Source organism: Chinchilla lanigera, unplaced genomic scaffold (assembly GCF_000276665.1).
Source record: "Chinchilla lanigera isolate Chin_1 unplaced genomic scaffold, ChiLan1.0 scaffold00013, whole genome shotgun sequence".
In the NCBI taxonomy this organism is placed as follows: Eukaryota; Metazoa; Chordata; class Mammalia; order Rodentia; family Chinchillidae; genus Chinchilla; species Chinchilla lanigera.
Genome location: NW_004955414.1, coordinates 3,740,580 through 3,764,107, shown reverse-complemented (window position 1 = coordinate 3,764,107; position 23,528 = coordinate 3,740,580). Strand labels below are relative to the sequence as shown.

Sequence of the window (23,528 nt, the reverse complement as noted above, 5' to 3'; positions counted from 1 at the left end):
AACACATTTTTCCCCAGACAGGTATGTGATTGTGGGAGGTCACCGGGACTCGTGGGTGTTTGGAGGCATTGACCCAACCACGGGGACTGCGGTTATGCAAGAAATAGCCCAGAGTTTTGGAAAACTGATAAATAGAGGTAAGTCACATTCCTTTGGTAGGTAATGACAGGAAATGACTTGACTTCACTTTATTTTTAGGCAGAGGTGTCTAACTGTGTATGTTAATGATGACAGGCTGGAGACCTAGGAGAACTATCATTTTTGCCAGCTGGGATGCCGAAGAGTTTGGACTGTTGGGTTCTACAGAATGGGCTGAGGTAAATGAGACAGGGAAGGTTCCTGTGATTTTCTCGGTCAATAAAGAACAAGTGTGTGCTTGTGTATGTGTGTATGTGCCTCAGGGTGAGTGTGTGTGTGTGTGTGTGTGTGTGTGTATGTGTGTGCCTTAGGCTAATCATGAGTAGATTCCATTACTTAATATGGTTTTAATTTAGAGAAAGACTGTGTGTGTGTGTGTGTGTGTATGTGTGTGCCTTAGGCTAATCATGAGTAGATTCCATTACTTAATATGGTTTTAATTTAGAGAAAGACTGAAGAGAATTTAGGAAATAGAGCGTTTTTATTTTCAGATCAGTTTTGCAATACAGAGTATCTTAGACTACAAGCAGATTTATTCATTGTCAAAATATGTTTGTGTTTCTTTTGTGAAAATAAAAGTCAGTAAGCTCAGAAAATTGTCAGAATTAGGAAGCTATTTTTTACACGTGAATTGACCTACCTCAAAACTGACTCAGATCCTTGGAGCCAATTTTCAAGTCTCTTTGGAGGTCTTCTAAGAAAACATGTCTTATTCAGACAACTATACTTTGATTATAGTTTCACATTTACAAATTCCATATAAAGTTGCAACCACTGACATATTGTACCTTTCACAACAGATACACGCTCTGAGTATAAAATGTTAATTTTGTAAGTTGAAGTACTTTAGTAAATTAACTTTATAATTGCAAGGCTCCCCCAGCCACTGTGACTGGATTTCATTTGTCTGACTCTTCACTCTTTCAGTGTCTCTCTTTGGCCCCCTTCCTTTCCTCTTCTTCCTTAAGCCTCTCTTGAGTAATGTCCATGTTCTCACGGTGCAGGGTAAGCGCATCCATGTGTAGAAAGGTAGGTGCATTATGTAAGTACTTTTTCTCCACCTTTTATTTATCATTCGTGAGTCCAGACTTTATAGAGTTGTTGTAAAGCATCAAACACGTTTTGCTCTTGTGTTTAATTTTTTAAGAAAGACTTTCCCAACTCACCCCCTTATACTGTTTTATTTATTCTTTAATATTATTTCAAAACATTAAGAATCAATTAAATCAAATAAATATGGGTGTATAGAGTCACATACACAGTTACTTGCCTGATAGTATTTGTTTGTTGATTATGAGTGCACTGTAAACTACTATTCTAAAATTAATATTATGAACATGCCTTTCAGAAGTAGAAAATTAATTTAGATGAGTTAGGTGTTGCTTATTAAGATTGTTTATGTTTACAAATATGAAATTTCTTGTGATGTGTATATACATAAGTACATGTATCTGTTTCTCCAATTTCAGAAGTTCAAAATAAAGATAAAAATTTAAGGCATGCCATAATCAACATGTTTTGCACTAACTTATGTACATCTGGGTTAAGAAACACTTTTTCAAATTTTGTACCAGATTATCATATTAAACAAAATACTTAAATTTATAATCATACATAAGGCATCTTCTTATTTTTCTTTTTTTTTGTTTGTTTGTTTGTTTGAGATAGGGTCTTTCTATGCAGTTCACACTGGCCTTGAGCTCACTTTGTATCCCAGGCTGGTCTTGAACTTGTAATGATTCTCCTGCCTCAGCCTCCTGAGTGCTGGGATTATAGGTGTGCACCACCATGCCTGGTGAGGTATCTTCTTTATTTCCACTGGGAATAGCTTATAATGACAACTCTGACGCCATTTCTTTATAGTGAGAGTAGCTAGCATCTGTCCTGTGTTGACAAGTGCAAAGAGGTGATGGTTATTACTTGTGCTTTTGCCACACAAGCTTCAAGTGTCTTTTCCTATATTGTATTCTCTCATGAGGTACAAGCTGGAGTTTGAGAGGGGAAGGGCTCTCAGCATGTTTCCATCAGTGTGTGAGCACTTTATTAGATCTTTGGGTTTTTTTCATTTGTATCTTGTTTATATTCTAACATGTACCTCATTTTATTTTTATTTTTTCTGTCTTTCTCTCCTTTTTAAAAATTCTTTTACTTTTCCCTATATTCTATATGCATAGATCAATGGAAATTTTCTATTTTTCACTCTTAAAATGGATAACTTTACTTTGATATCTACTCTTAGAGGACCTTAAGCTTCAATGGGCATAAAGATTGTTTATATCTGCTAAAGCTCCCAATTTCCAGGCTTTGTTTTCAGCAGACCTGATTCAACAGATCTGGAGTCTACCCCAGAATCTTGAAAGCCTTATCTCTGCATATTTCTGATGCAGTGGATCAGGAGCTAAATTTTGAAAATATTGCTTTTCTTTGGGCTCTCTGCTATTACTGTATGCCGTAGTTACTACTTCATAATATTCTTTTGTAAAACTTGCATTAGTATTGTGAGCCAACAAATTAGCAGCCTTTTCTCAGAGTCTGTGGTACAGACAGGCAGGCACAGGTATGTGATTTGTGAGATATCTGGAGATCACTTTTTCACAAAATTATTTTGTCATTTTGTTTATATATTCACAATAGTACATACTGTGAATTAAGTGACAACTTTGCTTCAACCATAGGAGAATGCAAAAGTACTTCAAGAGAGAAGCATTGCTTATATCAACTCAGATTCATCAATAGAAGGTAAAATTTTATTTCAGTTTGAAATAAAGTGTTCCAGTAGTAAATTTTATCTCAAGTAACTGGTATTTGTAGTTATTAAACAGTACACTATCCTTTTAAGTCTATGAATTCCAACTTGTTAAGTATTTCACATGTTCTTTTCCCATGAGATTCCTCGGTAGTAACTTAGTTTTCCATTTTACATAGGAGGAGGATTAAAGCGTATCAATCAATATGATTCATAACTAAACTATTGCTCCTAAGTTTTTTGTCATATTCACCATTTGCCTATCTTGGTAAATACTCTAACATAAACAACGTTTTTCCTGTAGGGATACTAAAGAACTTTGGCTGAAATATTTCACAGGAAACGGTTACAGAATACTTTATCCAGAAATATTTCTTGTGTTAAAATATTTTCTTAAAAATAATTTCCTGTGTTTACTGGGTGAATTTGAAGTGTACAAATAGTAACAATCTACCTTTTGAATTTGACATACAGTGTTTGTCTCTAGGTTTTCATTACCTTTTTTTTGGTACTGGAAATTGAACTCAGGACCTTGTGCTTGCCAGGGAGGCTCTGTGCCGCTGAGCTATACCCCTGGACCGGTTTTCATTACATTTTGGTTATTTTACATGAATGGCAGAGCATGATGCTACATCTTGATGGACACTACTGATTTGAATCAAAGAATGAAAAATGATCTGCGTAGCCTTGCTTCTTCCTTTGCCAGAGTTCCCCTGAGAGCGGCTGCCGAAGGGCGAGGGGTTGACCTCTCTGGGAGCTTCTGTCATGGTCACCAACATTTCTGTTTCCCTTCTTAGCCCTAGGTTCACACTGCAGTCTTTCTCTCTCCAAACAACCATCTCCATCATGTTTTATTTTGTGGGAACTGTTTTTGGTTTAAAGCCTGCTAGGTCTTATTTAGACAAGATTGGGTGCATTCCGGGTGATATGACTGTAGGCTGCTAGGTCTTCCTTACAACTAGGAAATAAAGTTCGAATGAAGCATAACTGAAATTTCATTTGGAAGGATGGAATAATACTCTCTGTGTTTTACTTATTTTTCAGGCAACTATACTCTCAGAGTTGATTGTACACCTCTTCTCTACCAGCTGGTGTATAAACTGACAAAAGAGGTACAAAAGGGAATCTGTCTCACCTGATGAATGCATAACATTTTTTCCTACTTAATTAGAAGCACTTAGTTTTAAGTTGATAACAGACTGTACTATAGCTGATTGGTAAATAACAAGTACAAACAGAATCTTTAATACATGATTTACTTTGTGACATAACTTTGTGAAGATAGTGTTGCCAGTTCTTGTTAATACTTGTGTTCCTACTTGCGTAGGGAATCTAATATTAATCTAGTAGGAGTATTTTGATACAGTGCAAAGAACACTGAGTTGAAATGGAAAAGCCTTGGTTTCAAAAATTACCTTTGCGAGCAACTTCTTTCTTCATTCAGCAAATGTTCACTGGGGGATTACTTTGAGTCAAGCCCTAGAAAATGAGTTCCAGTAATACCAGGGATAAGAGGGCACTGAATTCAAAGAATAATCTACAGGATAGAGACTCCCAAGGCCAGCCAGTGCCGGATAACAAATGCTTGGACTATCAGATGTAAGCATATAGAAGTGGGAGACAGGGCTGCTAAGCAGGGGACTCAGTACTGAAGAATGATGTGGAGGTATTAAAGAGCCTGTCTTCTGACCTGCATTTGGCTCAGTGTGCCCTTAGCACACAGTATTGATGGAAAGGTGATAGGAAATAGTGCATGGGGAGGCTGGGCAGGAGGACTGCCACGAGTTCAAGGCCAGCCTGGACTACATAGTGAGTTCAAGACCAGCCTGAACTGCATAGTGAGACTCTGTCTCAAAAAGACCAAAAAGAAAAAAAAATAGTGCATGAAAAATAGGACAATAAATTTGCATCTGGGATAGAGAAATTAATTTTTGACAAGAGTGTTCATTGTTTGCACGTCTATGTGATGAATAGATTAAGCAATAGTAAATCTAAAGGCAAAGTAGAAACATTCATGCTGGCATATTACCTAGGAATGTTATAAATATTAAATGAATTATAGATTGAAATAACCTGAAAGTTAATGCACTTTAAGTCTAAGCATTATATAATCTGCTTATTTACTACCTGTGTACTTTACGTAAGTGGTTCCCTGCTATTGAATTTGCTTATAGAAATGTTTACTTCCAGGGCAGCCCTAGAGAACATGAAGTAGGTGTCATTTTATTCTGGCTCATATTTCCTAGTCTCCCTTAATGTACCCTCTGCCTTTTTACTGTTTCTCTAAAAACTCATTTTCCCAAATGAACGTTCTCTTACCATGCTCACCACAGCTCTCTCACCCTCATTTCACTGAAATGTCCACAGAAACGTCTTACTTACATGCAAACTGAAACAGAGCCCTTTTTGAAAGTGCATTTATGATGTGGTGGAAAGCTGGCTCCTCCCTCTGACGTCAGGGATGGCAAGGATGGAGAGGTCCATGTCCCTATGTACAAAAGCAAATGTCTATTTATGGCCATACCAAGATGCAGTAAACCAAATGGCTTTTTACTTCCCTGTAGATTCATTATTACAGTTCAGCCTTTAATGTGTCAAATCAACCACACTTTGAGAGTATGGAAGGGCAGTTGCCGCATATAGCAAGGAATGGGATCCGGGATTTATACATGAAAGGAGTACGATACCAGTGCCTGGAGTGCATCTAGCTGAGGCAGTTAAGCCTGGTAGAGAGTGAGCAGATTAAAGGGATACAGTTCAGGTTAGCAAGAAGCTGAAATGGCGTGATCCCCACCAATGAGGACTGTGCTGGGAAGTCAATACAATCCACTAGACACAAGAACTTCAGTAGGAGCTCTGCCTTTGGAAATTGACAGGAACACAGAGATAAAGTAGAACCCAGGCAGCTAGTTAGAAGAGAGCAGAGAATCTTTGCAGTTACAAAATGCAGGGGGATGTTTCTGGTTATTATTATTATTGTTGTTGTTGTTGTTGTTGTTATTTAGATTTGTTCTTGCTACATTACACAGCTGGCCTTGAAATCCCTAGTTCAAGCAATCCTCCTGCCTCAGCCTCTCAAGTAATTGGAACTACAGGTGCATGCCATGGCATCCTGCAACCGAGCTGTTTCTAAATCGAAGGCTTTGCATGTGATGATGAAGTACCATCTTATCTATATGAGGCTACAGGGCAAATGACTAATCCTAGCCTGCCTAGTACTCTGGGAGAAGATGGATTCATCACTGTCACTGTCTGTTCGAAGGCTGATGAAGCCCTGTGCTATAAGCAATCACCACTCCTTCGCACATGTGAATAGATGCAGGGCAGTTTGTTCAGAGGTGTGTGCGGGCACCTGACAGCTTTATTACGTGCTCTGAAATGGCATTGCTGTTTTCTCAGAAAGGCTTTCCTTAGGGTGCATCTGCCTCTCATCCGCTATCTGCAATTGTCTGTAGCACTTTGCTATTTTCTTTTGCATTTCCTGCCATTACTTTGCACTGTATATTTGTTTGATGTGTGCCTGATTGAGTTAGACTGTGTTGAGGGGAAGAAGCTTTCCCCACTCCTGATTCTGAGTTCATCTCTCAGTAAATTCCTGGGAACTTTGCTCATGGATAGCGGCACAGAGCTGGGAGCACCACCGCTGTGCATGGGTCAGAGAAGGTGTCAGAGGAGACTAAGTTTAGAAGGTTGCCATCATCCCCATTTTTACAGGTAAGAAAACAAGGGCCTAAAGAGATAAAGCAACACTCCATATTATAGTTCTTTGAATTACGTAAGTATAGTCTACCTTGGCCTATGTTTAATTGGTCAAAGTTAGGAGACTGGGTGCAGTACATGCCTGGATTCCCAGCATCTGGGAGGCTGAGACAGGAGGATAGCTTACGTCCCCTAGCAGTTTGAGACCAGCCTGGGGAATATAGTAAGATAACATCTTAAAGAACAAATAAAAACATAACCCCCACACACAAAGAACAAAAATAAAAATACAAACTTCTCAACAAGTAAACAAACAAGCTATAGCCAATAGGAGTGGTGGTCTGGAGCTGTGAGAGGCCTGCTCGACTCGCTAGTCCACAGGGTGCCCACCACTGGGCCTTCCTCATTCTATGTTGGAGGATAACAAAAGCGTGTTTTCAGGTATGCTTATAGGGAAGGTTCTCTGCGTATGTTTTCTGCTGCTCTGACAGAATGTACAGACTGGGTAATTTATAATGAACAGAAATTTATTGGCCCATAGTACTGGAAGCAAAAGTCCCAGGCAAGGAGTGGGCATCTAGTGAGGGCTTCTGTGTCATAATGTGGAGAAAGGCATCGCACGGCAAGACAAGAGGCCTTCTTACAAAGCCACGAGTCTCACCCTTGGAACCCTGCCCTCATGACCTTTTTTGACTCCTGTCACCTCTCCAATGTCTCACCATTCAATGCCATCTGTCTTTGGGGATTAAACTGTCAGCATTTGGGGCTGGGGATTTAGCTCAGCGGCAAAAGCGCCTGCCTGGCAAGTGCAAGGTCATGAGTTCAGTTCCTGGTACCGGAGAAAAACCAAAAAAAAATAAACAAATAAACTGTCAGCATAGCTTTGGGGGACACAAAACCATAGCAGAAAGCAAAAAAAAATGATATCTATCTATGTATCTATCTACAGATAGATAGATAGATAGATGATCTTAAACATTTTGAATAGAAATCTGAGGTTATGTAGAGTTTTAAAAATGTACAATTTCAATTTTGTTTCAGCATAATTAGACTTTCTAACATAGCTATACCCAACCCCCACCTGCCCTGCAAAAGCAAGACTTAAGGTGACAATGTCAAGTTCAGCTTTGAGATAGGGTTTCACCATCTAGTTCAGGCTGGCCTTGAACTCCGTGGTGATGGCTGAGATTCAGGCGGGTGCCACCACACCCAGCAAGTCCTGCTTCTTGACCTACATTTATATTATCTTTTCTGCTCTGAGTTTTGTTTGAAAGTCTTCCTGGCTAAAGTATGTTACTAAAGTAAATATTATATCTAATGTTTTTCCCAGTGTCTTTCCACTAAAAGAAATCCAAGGTGCAAACACTTATGTGATATTGCGGAAAAATTTTGAACGCTATGAAAAAGTTTACCAAAGTAAGCAGGAAATGAGCAAAATTCTTAATTGTGCCAAGAATACATTAGGCAGAGTTACTAAAATGGTAGGCATCATAAAGGAACAAGAGCCAGACAAGGTGACACATGCCTATAATCCTGGCACTGGGGATGCTGAAGCAGGAGGATCACTGTGATTTCAAGGCTAGCTTAGGCTACATAGTGAGTTCAAGGCCAGCCTGGACTACACATAGTGAGACCCTGTCTAAAAGAAAAACAAGAATTTGTGCTAGATTTTCTCTTGCCATTCACTAAAAGATATTTTTCAGTGAGTGAACATGGTATGTATGTGCACGTAGGTACTGAGCAGTGTAATATATGTTTTATGTTGGCATAAATATGATTACATCTTCCCCTAATCTCCAGGATTTTGTTTTTATCTTTCTAGATTCCCAGCCCTGATGATGGTTTTGAGAGGAAATCACTTTATGAAAGTTGGTTGCAAAAAGACCCATCACCAGATAATAAAGACTTCCCTAGGTAAAGTATGTATGTGCATCTTTCTTTACCATAGGATTAAATATGAATTTCCCTTTGCCCCTTTGTTTCCAAACATTTTATTCTCAGATGTATCATCAATCATTTGAGTGAGGGTAATAAAAGATTCCTCTGTGCAGCTTTTGTTTACAATGGAGCCCAGGTAGGCCTTATTTTGAACATTTTTAGTAAAAATGATTTTGCTACAGTTACTACTTGACATTCTTATATAATTTTTTTTTGTACCGGGAATCAAACTCAGGATCTTGCGCTTGCCAGGCTCCCTTGTTCCCCTTCTCTTTTGAACATCTTCCTGTTTCCTAGTATCTGTTACACATTTTGGGCCTTGTTTACACTTTTGGTTTCTCACACCAAAGAAACAGTGTGATATTTGAACATGCAGTTTATTTCACTGAAGAGTATGGTCTCAAGGTGCATCCATTTACCTAGCAATGTCTCAGGCTTATACTACTTTATGGGAGAATAGTACTCCTTCGTATAAAAAAAAATACATCTTCATCCATTCATCAGTGGAAGGCCATTTGGGCTGTTTCCAGGATTTAACTATTACAAACTGTACTGTTGTAAACATGGGTGTGAGCAAATCACTGTGGTATGATGCTTTTAATTTTGGGGGGAAAATAGGAAGAAGGGGAATAGCTGAATCAAATGGAATCTCAAATTTTAGTTTTTTGAGGAATCTCCACACTGATTTCCACAGTGGCTGCACCAGTCTACACTCCCACCAGCAGTACAGCATGGTTTCTTTTTCCCCACAGCCAGGCATTTGTTATTGGTTGATTTCCTGATAGTAGCCATTCTTTCTGGAGTGGGATGCAATTTCAGTGTTGTTTTAATTTGCATCTCTTAAATGACTGGTGATATAGAACGTATACTTATTTGCCATTTCTATTTCTTCACTGAGAAGTGTTTATTCATTTTGAATGCCTATTTTTGGTTTGGGTATTTAAATTTGGACGGGGTCTGGTTTTTTTTATTTTTGAGTTCTTTATATATTCTTGATAGTAGTTCTTTTCTAGGAAATAGCTGACAATTTTTTTTCCCAGTCTGTAGGTTGTCTCTTTACTCTGTTGGTGGTTTGTTTTGCTCTGTAAAAGCTTTTCAATAATATGTTGATTCTCTGTGATATTTCCTGTGTGATCAGGGTTTTGTTTATAAAGTCTTTGCCTACACCTGTGGCTTCAAGAGTACTACCTATTCTATCTTCCAGGAAACTTAGTGTTTCTGTTTTAATATTTATATCTTTAATCCATTTTGATTTTGATGTAGTGCATGGTGAAAGATACAGGTATAGTTTTAATTTCCAGCATGTGGAAAGCCAGTTTTTCTACCACCATATATTAAAGAGACTGTCTTTCTTCCAGTGAAGGTTTTTGGACCCTTTGTCAAAGATAAGGTGGCCGAGTATGATTGGAGTTGTTTCTGCATCTTCTAATCTCTTCTGTTGATCCTCGCGTCTGTTTTTCGCCAAGCCATGCTGTTTTTATCACAGTAGTGTTGTAGTATAATTTCAAGTCAGGGATTGTGATGCTCACTGCATTGCCTTTGTTGCCCAGACTTGCTTTTGCTATTCTAAGTCTCTTCTGGTTCCAAATGAATTTTAGAATTTTTTTCTCTAATTCAATGTTATGCTATTGGAATTTTGACAGAGATTGCATTAAATCTATGTAACAATTTTGGAAGTATGGCCATTTTCACTCTATTCGTTCTCCTACCCAAGAGCAAGGGATATCTTTTCATTTTGTGTTATCCTCCTTGATCTCCTTTTTTGGAGTACTGTAGATTTCAATGTAAAAGTCTTTTACTTCCTTCATTAAATTGATTCCTAAGTATTCAATTGTTTTGGCTGCTATTGTGAAAGATGTTGTTTCCCTAGTTACCCTCTCAGTGAGTTTGTTATTCATCTATGGGAATGCTTTTGATTTTTGAGTGTTGACTTTGTATCCAACTATGCTACTGAATTTGGTCATTATATCTAGAAGTCTTTTGATGGAGTTGTTAGGGTCTTCTATGCAAAGTATCATGTCATCTGCAAATAATGAAAATTTAACTTCTTCATTTTCTAATCTTATTAATTTTATTTCTTTCTCTTGTCTAATTGTTCTGGCTAATGTTTCCTGAATTTTTTTGAATAAGAGTGGTGACGGTGGACATCCTTTCTTGTTCCTGATTTTAGAAAGCTTTCACTTTTCATCCCTTAAGCATGATGTTGGCAGTTGGTTTGTCATAGGTGGCTTTGATCAGATTGAGATAAATACCATCTATTCCAATTTTCTGTAGGTTTTTTATCATAAGTGGGTTGTTGGACCTTGTCAAATGCTTTTTCTGCATCTATTGAGATGATCATATGGTTTTTGTCTTTGGGTCTGTTAATATGTATTACGTTTATTGATTTGTGGAACCATCGCTGCATCCCTGGGATGAATCCTACTTGGTCATGGTGTATGAGCTTCTTGGATGATTTGCCACATTCTGTTTGCCACTGTCTTATTGAGGATTTTTGCATTTATGTTCATGAAGGAGATTGGACTGTAGTTCCCTTTTTTTGGTTGGGTCCTTCCCTAGTTTTGGTATCAGGGTAATGCTTGATTCAAAGAATGAATTTGGGAGTATTGCTTCCCTTTCAATTCATTAAAGAGTTTCATCAGTAGGGGTAGTTCTTTTCTCAATTTCTTATAATATTCAGCAATGAATCCATCAGGACCTGGGCTTTTCTTTGCTGGTAAGTTTTTTAGTATGTCTTCACTTTCATTCACTGATACTGTCTTATTTAGAATTTTTATATGTTCTCAATTCAGCTTTGGTAATTCACATGTCTAGGAAGCTGTTCATTTCTTCTGCATTTTTCATCTTATCAGAATACAGGTTCTCAAAGTAGGTATTGATAATCTGAATTTGTGTAGGATTTGTTGTTACTTCACACTTGTCATCCCTAATTATGTGGATTTTTCTTTTTTTTAATAATGCTACCTAAGAGTTTGTCAATTTTACTTAATCTTTCAAAGAACCAACTCTTCAGTTCATTGCTTCTTTTATTGTTTTCTTAGTATCCATTGAATTAATTTCTACTCTTTATAATTTCCTCCCTCGTTCAAGCTTTGGGCTTGACTTGTCCTTTTTCTGGAACTTTAAGGTTCTACATTATGTTGTTTATTTGACCTCGCTTTGTTTTTCTGATATGGGAATTCACTGTTATAAATTTCTCTCATAGGACTGCTTTCATTATGTCCCATTAGTTCCAATATGTCCTATTAGAATTATCATTTAGTTATAGAAGCTGTCTAATTTTTTCTTTAATTTCATCTGTGACCCATTGGTTGCTCAGGAGGCTGTTATTTTATTTCCATATGTTTAATGAAGTTATTGTGGCTTTTTGCCATTGATTTTCAATTTCATGCAATATGGTCTGATAATATGCATGGGATAATTTCAATTCCTTTGCACTTACTTAAGCAAGTATGAGCTAGTATGCAGTCTATTTTGGAGAATGTCCCATGTGCAGCTCAGAAGAATACATATCTAATGTTGTGGGGTAGAATGCTGTGTAGACATCCACTAAATCCATTTGTTCAAAAGTTTGGTTCAGTTCTGCTATTTCATTATTGATTTTTTTGTCTAGTTGATCTGTCTGTTTGTGACAGTGGAGTATTAAGGTCTCCCATCACAACTGTATTAGTGCTTATTTGATTTTTGATGTCTGTTAATATTAGTTTTAGGTAGTTGGGTGCCCTGGTAATTGGTGCATATATTTTTATGATTGTTCTTTCTCCACTGGGGTTGTTCCCTTGACAATGGATGTAGTGACCTGTTTTGTCTCTCAGTCTGTCTTGGCTTGAAATCCACCTTGTCTGCAAATAGAATAGCTACCCCTGATTTTTTCTGGTTTCTTGTCTTACGAAGTACTGTTTTCTATCTTCTAACTTTTAGTCTATGATATTCATTTTGAATGAAATGGATTTTTTGTATGTAGCATATTGTTGGACTGTTCTTCTTGACCCATTCTGTCAGTGTGTTTCTTTTGATTGGTGAATAGAGACCGTGAACATTGATGGTTATAATTGATGTGCACTAATGTCCTCGTCGTGCTATTTTTTGTGGTTGGCTCCCTTTTCCCTCCTCTGTTTAACTGGTTGCCTTGCCTGTTGGCTTCATTCTACTGAGGTTCATGGAGTTACAATCTTCATTATCTGCTTCTAGAATGTCCTTCAGAATATTCTGGAGTGCCGGTTTAGTGTTCATGAATTTCCCTGTGTGTTCTTTATCAGAGAAGTATCTTCTTTCTCCATCAGTTTAGAAAGATTGGGGATACATCAATCTGGGTTAGAAGTTGGTTTTTTTTTTTTTTTTTTCAGTGAAATACTTCACTGCAAGCTCTCCTTGACATGATGGTTTATGGTGGTAAGTCTACTGTTATTTTGAGGAGCTTTCCCTTATAGGTGATTTGTTTCTTTTCTCTAACAGCTTTTAATATTCTAGTCTTGTGTTGAATTTCAAGAACTTTGACTATTATATGCCTTGCTATTTTTCATAATGGCTAACTGGAGTTCTGGATGCCTCACTTCTCTGTATGTCAAACTTTTTCCCTGCCATGAAAATTTTTCTGCCTTGATGTCTGTGCCCTGGTTTTTATGTCATGTATACTGTCTCTTGCTTTTTTATTGACTCCGATCAATCTTACATTATTTTTCTTTGCATCAACTAGCACCTGTTGGATTGACTTTTTATGATCCCTTGCTATTTTTAGGAAGCCTTCTTTTCATGATTGATAAGCACAGTCCTGTCTTCTTTATTTGATACCCTGCCCTCATATTGGCTCATTCTGCTGCCTACACTTTTAATGCAATATTTAATCTCCTGGATATCTGTTTGAATCTGTTTTATGGATTCCTTTTCTTTCTATGCTGAGAATTCATGGTTTCCATCATTTTCCTAAGCTCCTACATTTTTTTTATCTGTATCTGTCACTAAACATTGTCTTTCATTATTGTCACCATTTATGTAGTTATGTGAGAAATTATTTCTGATTTGACTTTTCTAGAGCCTCACTCATTTGCTTTGTTACTACTGCTCTTTCCATTTCAGACAGTCCAGGGAGGTGGCTTTCAACTTGTTCCACCTCACTGTCTTCTAGGTTTGCTTTTGGTGAGCTGAAGTCTGGGGCTTCATCTTGCTTATGTGTCCTCTCATTTTATATCATTTTAAGTTTAATTCCTGGTTTGATGCTTGCAAATTGCTTAGGGCAGGTAGCTTTATTGGTGGTATTTAGAATCCATAATAAATGACTACTTCTCAGAGATGTCTTTCAAGTGTAGCTGGCTTTTGGGTTTTGAGTCTGTTTCAAGAACCTCCTTTTTAAATTTATTAGGGACAAACAGCTGCCTAATTGGACCAGCCCCTGTTCCTCTGTCATTGGCCTATAATATTGCTTATGACTGTTAGGAAATCTCAGTCTTGGCACAGCAGGAAAAACAACTGAGTGGAGGAATTATGTCACCTTGGCTAAAGTAGTACAATTAGCAATAACAATAGCATCAAATACAGCCTAGACAATGACAAACTATGTTAACTCTTAATTTTCCACCTTTAACTGTAAGAACTGGATTTGCAGTTATATATTAAAATCTAAAAAGAACCAGAAAATTATACACAATAAATCAACTGTCATTATGGCAATTTTACCCTCAAGGGAGAAAATATAAAAGGGGCTAGGAGGAAAAAAATAGAGAAAGAGAAGAAGGGGAGGAGATTAAAAGCAAGGCTGAAGGAAAAGAAAGATTGTGCAAACTTTGGGAAACTAGTGAAGAAGACAGGAACAAAGAAAGAAGGAAGAATTTAAGACAAGAATAGAAGAGAACAGAACAAGAAAAAAACTACAGACATGTTCCCATTCCTATAAAAACAGGAAGAAACAAGAAAACAACAAACAAGAAGAAAGAGGAAAAGTGAAAATAAGGGAAAAAGCCAACTCAAATGTGTGTCTCTGTTTTCACTAGCCGACAAATTGGGTAGACAAGAGTCTAGATCTACACTGATTAATCCTAGAAGCCAGTTGTAGCTTTACTTCTGGGTACTGGATAATCTCTGGATCCTGCACTTCCATATCACACCGAAGTTCAGGCTGGCCTGGCTGTGAGGCTGGATGCTGATGTTTTCAGACTGTAGAAATCTTTGTTCCTCCTGTGAACTTGAACTTAAAGCTGCCAGATGGTTTGAACTTGGCTACTTGACCTCCTGTCAATTTGTACTTTCCACCTGGGAGCCTCTAGATGGAGCTGGCCCACAGCTGTTCCGAGTTCCCATCCCAGTGGGCCCTTCTCCATGATGGCTACTGACCAGTCACCTTCTGGTCGAAGACATCTGAACCCAAATATCTCACAGTCTGCCATGTCCACCACTCAGTCCCATGGTGCATTTGTCTGTGGAGGCCTCTGGGGTCACCAATACTCACTGTGTGTCTGCAGGTTCAAGCCACCTCTCTCTTACCATGAGTCTAGTCTCAGGCAGAAAGCACTGCCTGCCGCCTCCTTCTGTGTTGAAGCTCTCTCTTCATTCTTCCCGTGGGCTTTAATTCTAACTTCAGGTCCTGCTGGGTCCTGGGGCCCACTTGCCTCATTTTTCTCTTCTTCGTGCTCATATATGCCAGTCTCTTGACATCACATCTCAGAAAAAGGGTCTTTCTCTGCTGTTTTCTATTCCACCATCTTCCCAGAAGTTGCCTTTTTTTGGAGACAGAGTCTCCCTATGTAGTCTAGGGTGGCCTTGAGCTCACTATGTAGCCCTGGCTGGCCTTGAACTCAGAGCAATCCTCTTGCCTCAGCCTTTCAAATTCTGGCATTATAGGTGTGTGCCACCATGTCTGGCATTGAGTTTATTTCATACTTACTTGCTTTTTTTATGCAGTGTTACCTTCTAATACCTATAGTTGATGGTGGTAGTTTATGGCTTCATTCTATATGCCAGCTCATTCTTATGAAAGTTTAAATGCATTTCCATAGTAAATATTTGACATGCTTATTCAACTAAAATAGAATACAAAAAATAATTTTAAAATATCCAGAGCCTCAATCTCAAAACTACTTTATCTATTAGTGGGGAAATATATAGTTATGTTCCTAACACATATATATAGTTTATATTTTGTTTTAGTGACTTACCATTATATCCCTCAAATTTTCCATGTCCTTGCATATATATCATATATAGGTATTTTATATATAATATATATCTATATATATATGCATGTGTGTACAGTTTTTTATATTAAGCAGAGCAATATAATGAGACTTCTTTCTGACATGAAATAAGGCATGCTTAGATTCTTCATGACCTTAAATATAGATCCCCATGACAGTTTTTTAATCACATTGTAATTCTCCAAGGGTAAGGAAAGTCCATTGTTTCATTGTTTTCCCCTCAAACAAATGACATAAGCCAGGCATGGTGGCACATGCCTGTAATCCCAGCACTTGGGAGGCTAAGGCAGGAGGATTACTGCGAGTTTGAAGTCAGCCTGGGCTATGAAGTGAGCTCAAGGCTAGCCTGAACTGCATGGCAAGACCTTGTCTCAAAAAGACAAAACAAAACAAATAACATAAGCGCTAAAATAATGGAAAACAAGCTGGGTGTGGTGGTGTATGCCATTAATCCCATCGCTCTGAAGGCTGAGGCAGGAGGATCACTGAATTTGAAGTTAGCCTGGGCTACATAGTGAGTGCAACACCAGCCTGAACTCTACATAGAAGACCTTGTCTCAAAAACAAACAAACAATAATAATAAATAATTAAAGATAATGCAATTAAAGATAAAGCAGCATTGTCATTAGGCTGCAGTTTTGGTGGCACTACCCAATTCTGATTGTATTCATGCAGATATTTAGATTTATCACAGCAGTTTTGTGGCACACAACAGAAAAGTATCTCGAGAGCTATTAATCTTTTTCTAATTCTTATAACAAATGTTCCAGGTGATTCCTTGCTGTTCATTTGCAGGATTCATGGCCCCATATATTTAATTTTGTATTATTTATGTGTTTATTTGTTTATATTCCATACCTAGAATCAATAAACTGGGATCTGGAAGTGATTTTGAAGCTTATTTTCAGAGACTTGGGATTGCCTCAGGCAGAGCTCGTTACACTAAAAATAGGGTAAGTCATTTTATATTTTGCGTTTTCACTACTGTAACAGAACGTCCAAAGTAATCAGCTAGTAAAGAGAGGAAGTCATTTGGTTCACTCTTTCTGAGGTTTCCATCCCAGTCAGTTGACCCTGTTGCTTTTGCGCCCTTGGCAAGGCCGCACATCCTGCTAGGCAGCACGTGGTAGAAGAAACTGCTCCCCTCATACAGGCAGTGGGAGACCACCCCCTTAGTGGCATACCCCCAGTGACCCATGACTCTCTCTCACTAGGCCTGTGTTCTTTTTCTTTGTCTTTTTGAGACAGGGTTTCACTATGCAGTTCAGGCTGGTCTTGAACTCATTTTGCAGCCCACACTGGCCTTGAACTCACAGCAATCCTTGTTCTTCAGCCTCCCGAGGACTGGGATTACAGGCATATCCCTCCATGCCCAGCTGTTAGGCCTACTTCTTAAAAGTTCCACCATCTCCTAAGGGTGCCAATCCTTGAACCAAAACTTTAATAGGTGGTCCTGTGGGAAACATTGCAATTGCAAACTCTGGTAGCATCTCACTTGTCTTTCTTGGGTGAGGAGCTCTGTCAGTGAGATGTTTGACATGAGGCTCCAGGTAGACGGGCAGCCTGGGAAGAGTTCCAGGGGTGCAGACAAATTGCCTACACCCTGTAGATGGATCACTAAGTAATCTGAGTTGTTTTGTGAGTATTTTTGCACTGGGATTGTTCAGTGAAATGGCAACTCAAGCATTAATGCCAGATACTTAACTGGTTCTCAGTGCTAGTAATTCACATCTTTTTGTTTATGCAGTCTTTGTTGGAACAAATCCTGGTCTTGTACACTCTGATATACTTTTCCTGAAGAAAATGCAGTTAGAGGACATGTTTTGGCTGAGGCCATACCAGGCTTGGATACTGTTATTATTAACTCCTTTACGTGTTCTTACTCATGCCTCTATGAGCCAAGGGCTCTCAGATTGAGAATAAAGTTTTTCTTATTTTTATTTTCAACCTCTTTTGTGTTCTGCACGAGTTAGCACCACTGTGAGAATCTTAATGATGCACAGCACTTGGCTGTAGCTGACATATACCGTGTTTTCTTGTCCATGATATACTCTATGTCATAAACCAAACTGAAAGCTACATTACAGTCTTTTCACAGCTTTTAATCCATTTTCAAATAAAAGTGTAATACGCTAGTGTCTTGTTTGTCTGTGATAGGTTAAGTGCAACTTTGGTTATCAAGAGCACAACTAAGAACAAAGAAGTAAAAAAGCTCCAGAATATTTCAAAACAGATGCACATATTGCATACTAATTCTCACTACACTTAATGTAGTTATCCTTTGAACAACATCTTTAAGCTGCATGGGTGCAGTTAACTCACATGCAGGTCTTTTTGGAGGTTGGCTACAATTTGAAAAAAACTTACAAATGAACCACATAGGCCAGGAATATTGAAAAACATGGTATGTAATGAGTGCATACAATATGTGTACATAATAGTCTATTTTATCATTTACTACCATAAAAATTCGATTTTATTTTAAACAACTGAAATTTATCAAAACTTATGCATGTAAGCCTCTGGGCATGGTGGCCCATGCCTATAATGCCATCACGGGGAGGGCTGATGCAGGAGGATTGCTGCAAGTTAGAGGCCAGCCTGGGCTTCAAGGCCAGACTCTTGAACTATATGGTGAGACCCTGTTGCAAAGAAAAGTAAAAGTTAAATGCCATTTAGTTATATACTTTTTGGGAAGGAAAGGTAGGTCTTAGATCAATTATCCTTCAGGTATATGGACACTAAGCTGTTCAGGACCTTGAGTTTCTAGTCAACTGACAGATAATTTTGAAGTATGCTGATATGCAATTTGAATATGTTTTTCAATTTTAATTATCAGAAATGCAGTGAAGAAAATTTTCCAGAAGTGATATCTTACTTACTTTTCTCTCATTGCTGAGACAAAATACCTGATACTCAAAGTTAAAGGAGGAAGGGTTTATTTAGCTCACAGTTTGTGGAGGTTTCAGTCCATGATCAGCTGGCTCCAAGTCAGGGCGGCATCACAGAAGAACAGTTCATGGTGGGCAGAAGGCAGCAAAAGAAGCAAGCAAGGGACAAGAGAAACCTCTTTCTGTTCCTTATATTGCATCCAGGAAACCAGACCTAGGGTGGTCCCAAACCAACCAGCGGACTGATTCAGCAATCACCCACCGTAATCCCAGCATCCTTAATCCTAGCACTGTGTCATGAATCGGTCACACACTCTAGATTCAGCCACCTCTGCAAAAGCCCATGAGGGTTTGGAGGGGAACCTCTGGACACAAGCTATCACAAGCAGCATTTTGAGTGAAAGCTTAGATAAGTTACCATGAAAAAAGATAAAATTTTAAATCTGACCATTTGGTGGTCGTACTTCAGTTAATTAAGATTTTAACTTTTTTGCTTCATTGTGATAAAACAGGCCATCACATATATTTTCTCTAGTCATTTCTGATTACATAAATAACTTGAATATTTAATATTACTTTACGGTTATGCCTTTGCCTTTTTTTTCAGAAAACAGATAAATATAGCAGTTACCCTGTGTACCATACTATTTATGAGACATTTGAATTGGTGGAGAAGTTTTATGACCCAATGTTTAAGAAGCAGCTTTCCGTGGCTCAGCTACGAGGCGCGCTGGTGTACGAGCTCGCAGACTCTGCAGTCATTCCTTTCAACGCTGAAGACTATGCGAAGGCTTTGAAACACTATGCAGCAAGTATCTTCAGTATCGCCAGGAGACACGGCCAACAGCTGAGAGACTACAAAGTATCATTTGGTAAGATATTTTGTAATCTGTGAGCTAGGGCTCTAAAATATCTCCTATCCATGATCTGTGCACACTGCTTTGTTCTAGATTATAATCCTACCTCACTGCCTAGTTCTAACTTTTAGACACAAAAACTTTAAATAAACACCTATTTAGGAATCTGATTTAATCTGTTATATATGGGATGAATCCATTATGGCTGAGTTAGCAGTACAAATGTTGGGCTGGTACATATTTTTTTGTATTACTACTCTTAGAAGCATTTTTATTTTTACAAGAAAAAAAGAAGGAAAATGCAATATCACAAAAAGACTGAAAAGTAGAGAAACTACCAGTTCTACTACATATATACACTATTATTATTATTACAATATACACCTTGTTTCCCTGAAAATAAGACCGAGTGGGAAAATAATCAGCCTTAAAAATTAGAGATCAAAAATGTCAGCAACAACGAGACTACCCCTGCCTCAGCTGCCTTGTTGAGCAGCCACTGAGCAAGAAAATAGTGATGGTTGGTAAAGCAGAAACAGGCTGATTGAGGCTGATTTTGGATCTCTAGTGTCCACACTGATTATTTTCTAGCTAGTTCTTATTTTCTGGGAAACACATCATCTATTAGTGTTTTTCTACCTAAAGAATAAGTTTTACATAGTTCTAAGCAATCTTTCCTTTTACAATTGGCAACTTAGTAGTTGCTCCTCTGCTCTGTGTGTCCCTGAAGTAGGAATGGAATGGAATGCAGTGTAGCAGTGCTGAGAACTGGGTCAGGAAGCGTTTTGCCTGATTGAACTGCTGGCTTTACCCTCTAGGCTGTGCGACCTTTGCAAGCTAGTTAATGTGTCAGTTTTCTTACAAGGTAACTAATGAAGTGAAAGAACTCAGTGTTTCAAAGATTGCTGTGGAGATTGTTAGGCAGGAATATAAAGAAGTAGTGGTAGCTGGTGTTTAGTGCTCAATAAATGTTGCCTTATCACTGTCTCATTGTAATCATTCTTTTATTATTTGGGGTACATATTCTTGGTATACACCAAAATGAGTAAATATATGCAGAGGATCTACTGTGTATCTTCTTAATACTACAACATTCCTAGGAGCCAGAGTATGCCTAAGACATAGCCAAAGTCCTCAAAGAGTTTAAATATCTCATTGCAAAAGATAACAAAACGCTGAGGACAAGCTTAGAGGGGTCATAAGGAGTAACTGTAAGGGAAGAGGTAATTGGTAGAGAGGGGTCAGTATTGATTTTGAATTTACTTTGCATATTTTTACATAAAGGTTAGTCATATTTATCAAGTTATGAAGAACAGTAAATACTTGGAGCTAAAAATGAAAGAAAGCAAAGAAAATACAGGGGATTGTGGTTATGTAATTCTTGCTTGCATATCTTTTTAGGGGCCTGTCTGGTCTGTTACTTCATTTCTCTGCCATGTTCTCTTAATCCCCATCTCTGTTGGTGAATGTCCATCAGGTGGAACATTCCCACACATTTTCTGTCTTAACAATGGCATTTCTTTTCTTGATGTGGCCACTGCCTTCACCAAATTCTTCACTTCATGCCAGACAAAAGCAGTTCTTCAGAAAATATTGTAATGAAGATGAAGGTCCAATGAATGAAAGGATGACTACTTAATTGCACTCCATGTTTCCAGTTCTTTACCTCCCAGAGCCAATTCATCGTGCTATCTATTTCTCTATTATTCTACTGAAAATGTGCTTGTCAAAGTGTTTGCTGATCTGTGACACTGCATTTTAGGGAGATATTTCAGGTTTTTTTAAGTTTCTATACTACATTTGAAATTAAAAATTTCTTCTTCAATACTCTCTTCTTTTGGTTTTCATCAGATCCATTCTTAGATTATTTGGTTTTATTTATTTATTTATTTATTTATTTATTTGGTACTGGGAATCACACTCAGGACCTTACACTTGCTGAGCAGGCACTGTGCCACTGAGTTATATCCCTGGCCAGATTATTTGGTTTTAACATGGTTTAAAAAACAACAAATAAAGCTTAAAGAACTAAATCTAGAATTGACTAAAAAGGCATTTTTTCGTTTGTTTGTTTGTCTTACTACGCAGTTCAGGCTGACCTTCAGCTCACTTTGTAGCCTAGGGTGGTCTTTTTTTTTTTTTTTTTTTTTTTTGGTTTTTCTCCGGTACCTGGAACCAAACTCACGACCTTGCGCTTGCCAGGCAGGCGCTTTTGCCGCTGAGCTAAATCCCCAGCCCCTCCTAGGGTGGTCTTGAACTCTCCAGGATACTCCTGCCTCAGCCTCCTGAGTGCTGGGATTACAGGCATGCGCCACCATGCCTGGTAGCCTTTGTTTTGTAATACTGAATGTACTTATCTTAAACATACCACTTAGTAGCTGGTGACCCAATAGAAATCCTGTGGTTTTAGCTGTGAGTGCTTTCTGTAAGATGAATATTGTATCTTTTGCTTTGCCTGAATCATAGAATTTGTTTAAACAGCAAATCAATAATATACGTTAACATTCTGTGCAGGAAACAGGGAAAATAGTAAATAGGTTTTTGCAATAAATATATAATATATTGAGAACCTAATCACTTTCTTCAGGAACTTTGCAAACTGAAGAAAAATTCAATCAAACCAAACCCAACACCAGCCCCTCATTCACAGAGTCTGAATATATGATATTTTACCATCCATTACCTTTCAAACAAGGATGGGTATTGTTTTAATACTGCAGTTACAAAAATCATAGTTTATTTAGAGTTGTACCTAGTGTCTATATTGTAGGAATTGTCCTAATAAATATATATTGAATGAATAAATAAATTTATTCAGGTTAAAGTCTTGGTAAAATTACTGGTCAAGTAATTTCTTTGCCCTAGAAATTGAAAGATAATTTCTTAAGAACTAATTGAACCATTTTTATTTTTCTTATAATATTTTTTTTTTTTTTAAAGACAGGATCCTGTTTTGTAGTGCAGGCTGGCCTTGCATTTGCTATGTAGCCCAGGCGGGCTGCCCTTTCTCACACTCCTGGCCATCCTCCTGTCTCAGCCTTCTGAGTGCTGGGATTACAGGTGTGTGCCACTGCACTAGGCTTTATGATATCTTATAATATTTTTCATGAATTCTCAAGAAGGCTTGGTAGAAAAATGTTCGTCACTGATTCAGTCTTACCTGTTGGTCTGCGGTGGAGGGGCAGGAAAGTGAACCTCTGAAATAGGAATCACTTATACTTGCTCATTTCTTAGTTTTTTACTTTTACTTTACAGATCCCTTGTTTTCTGCTGTGAAAAATTTCTCTGAGGCTGCTTCAGATTTTCATAAAAGACTTACACAACTTGACCATAATAAGTAAGTTTTATTATGCCTACTATTTTGAAAAGCAGTTGGTTGTAGGAATGAGCTGTCTTCACTCGTGTAAGCGTTCAGCTTTAGGTCACTGGTGTGTAGCTATGGTGTGCAAGCCAGCAGCATCAGCATGAGCTCAGGGCTTGTCTGAAAGACAGACATCAGGCCTCCCCCTGCCCAAGACAAGGTGAGTCAGGATTCTGCTTTGTATTAAGACATGTGGGTGATTCACACGGATATTAACGTTTGAGGAGTACTGCTCTGCACAGTAGACTGAAAAAACTAATTCCAAGACAAGGGCCTAGCCAGATAGGGTGGAGCATGTCTGTAATCCTGGCACTCTGGGAGGCAGAGGCAGGAGAATCATGAGTTCAAGTCCTGTCTGGGTGATTTGGTGACTTGATAAGATCCTGACCCAAAATTTAAAAAAAAAAAAGGACCAAAGATATATCTTTAGGAGTTTGCATGATTAGAATTCTGACCATAGGTGGTAATGCGTACTTCCATGTGCATTTGTAATATATTTAATTATAGTTCTTATCTAATATTACTATGCATCAGTTTAGAAATGTTTTTCATACTCTTGCATTTCATATAACTTCTTGCCATTCTTAGGTTCAAAATACTTTAAAAATATATATTCCAGGGGCTGGGGATTTAGCTCAGTGGCAAAGCGCCTGCCTGGCAAGCGCAACGTCGTGAGTTCGGTTCCCGGTACCAGAGAAAAACCAAAAAAA

General features: G+C 38.1%; 1 protein-coding gene across 2 annotated transcripts in view; it reads left to right on the top strand.

The window, feature by feature from the left end:
* Naalad2 (N-acetylated alpha-linked acidic dipeptidase 2) overlaps window positions 1–23,528 on the top strand; it is a 60,670-nt gene that overhangs the window by 25,158 nt on the left and 11,984 nt on the right. The window contains exons 9-16 of one of the 2 annotated variants that reach the window (XM_013511969.1): window positions 22–137; window positions 235–317; window positions 2,814–2,877; window positions 3,929–3,996; window positions 8,406–8,497; window positions 16,572–16,662; window positions 19,208–19,472; window positions 22,713–22,794. In XM_013511969.1, coding sequence (XP_013367423.1) covers window positions 22–137; window positions 235–317; window positions 2,814–2,877; window positions 3,929–3,996; window positions 8,406–8,497; window positions 16,572–16,662; window positions 19,208–19,472; window positions 22,713–22,794 — 861 coding nt within the window. Of the gene's footprint in view, window positions 1–17; window positions 138–234; window positions 318–2,813; window positions 2,878–3,928; window positions 3,997–8,405; window positions 8,498–16,571; window positions 16,663–19,207; window positions 19,473–22,712; window positions 22,795–23,528 lie in introns of both variants that reach the window. The other variant, XM_013511968.1, reaches the window with a different exon arrangement.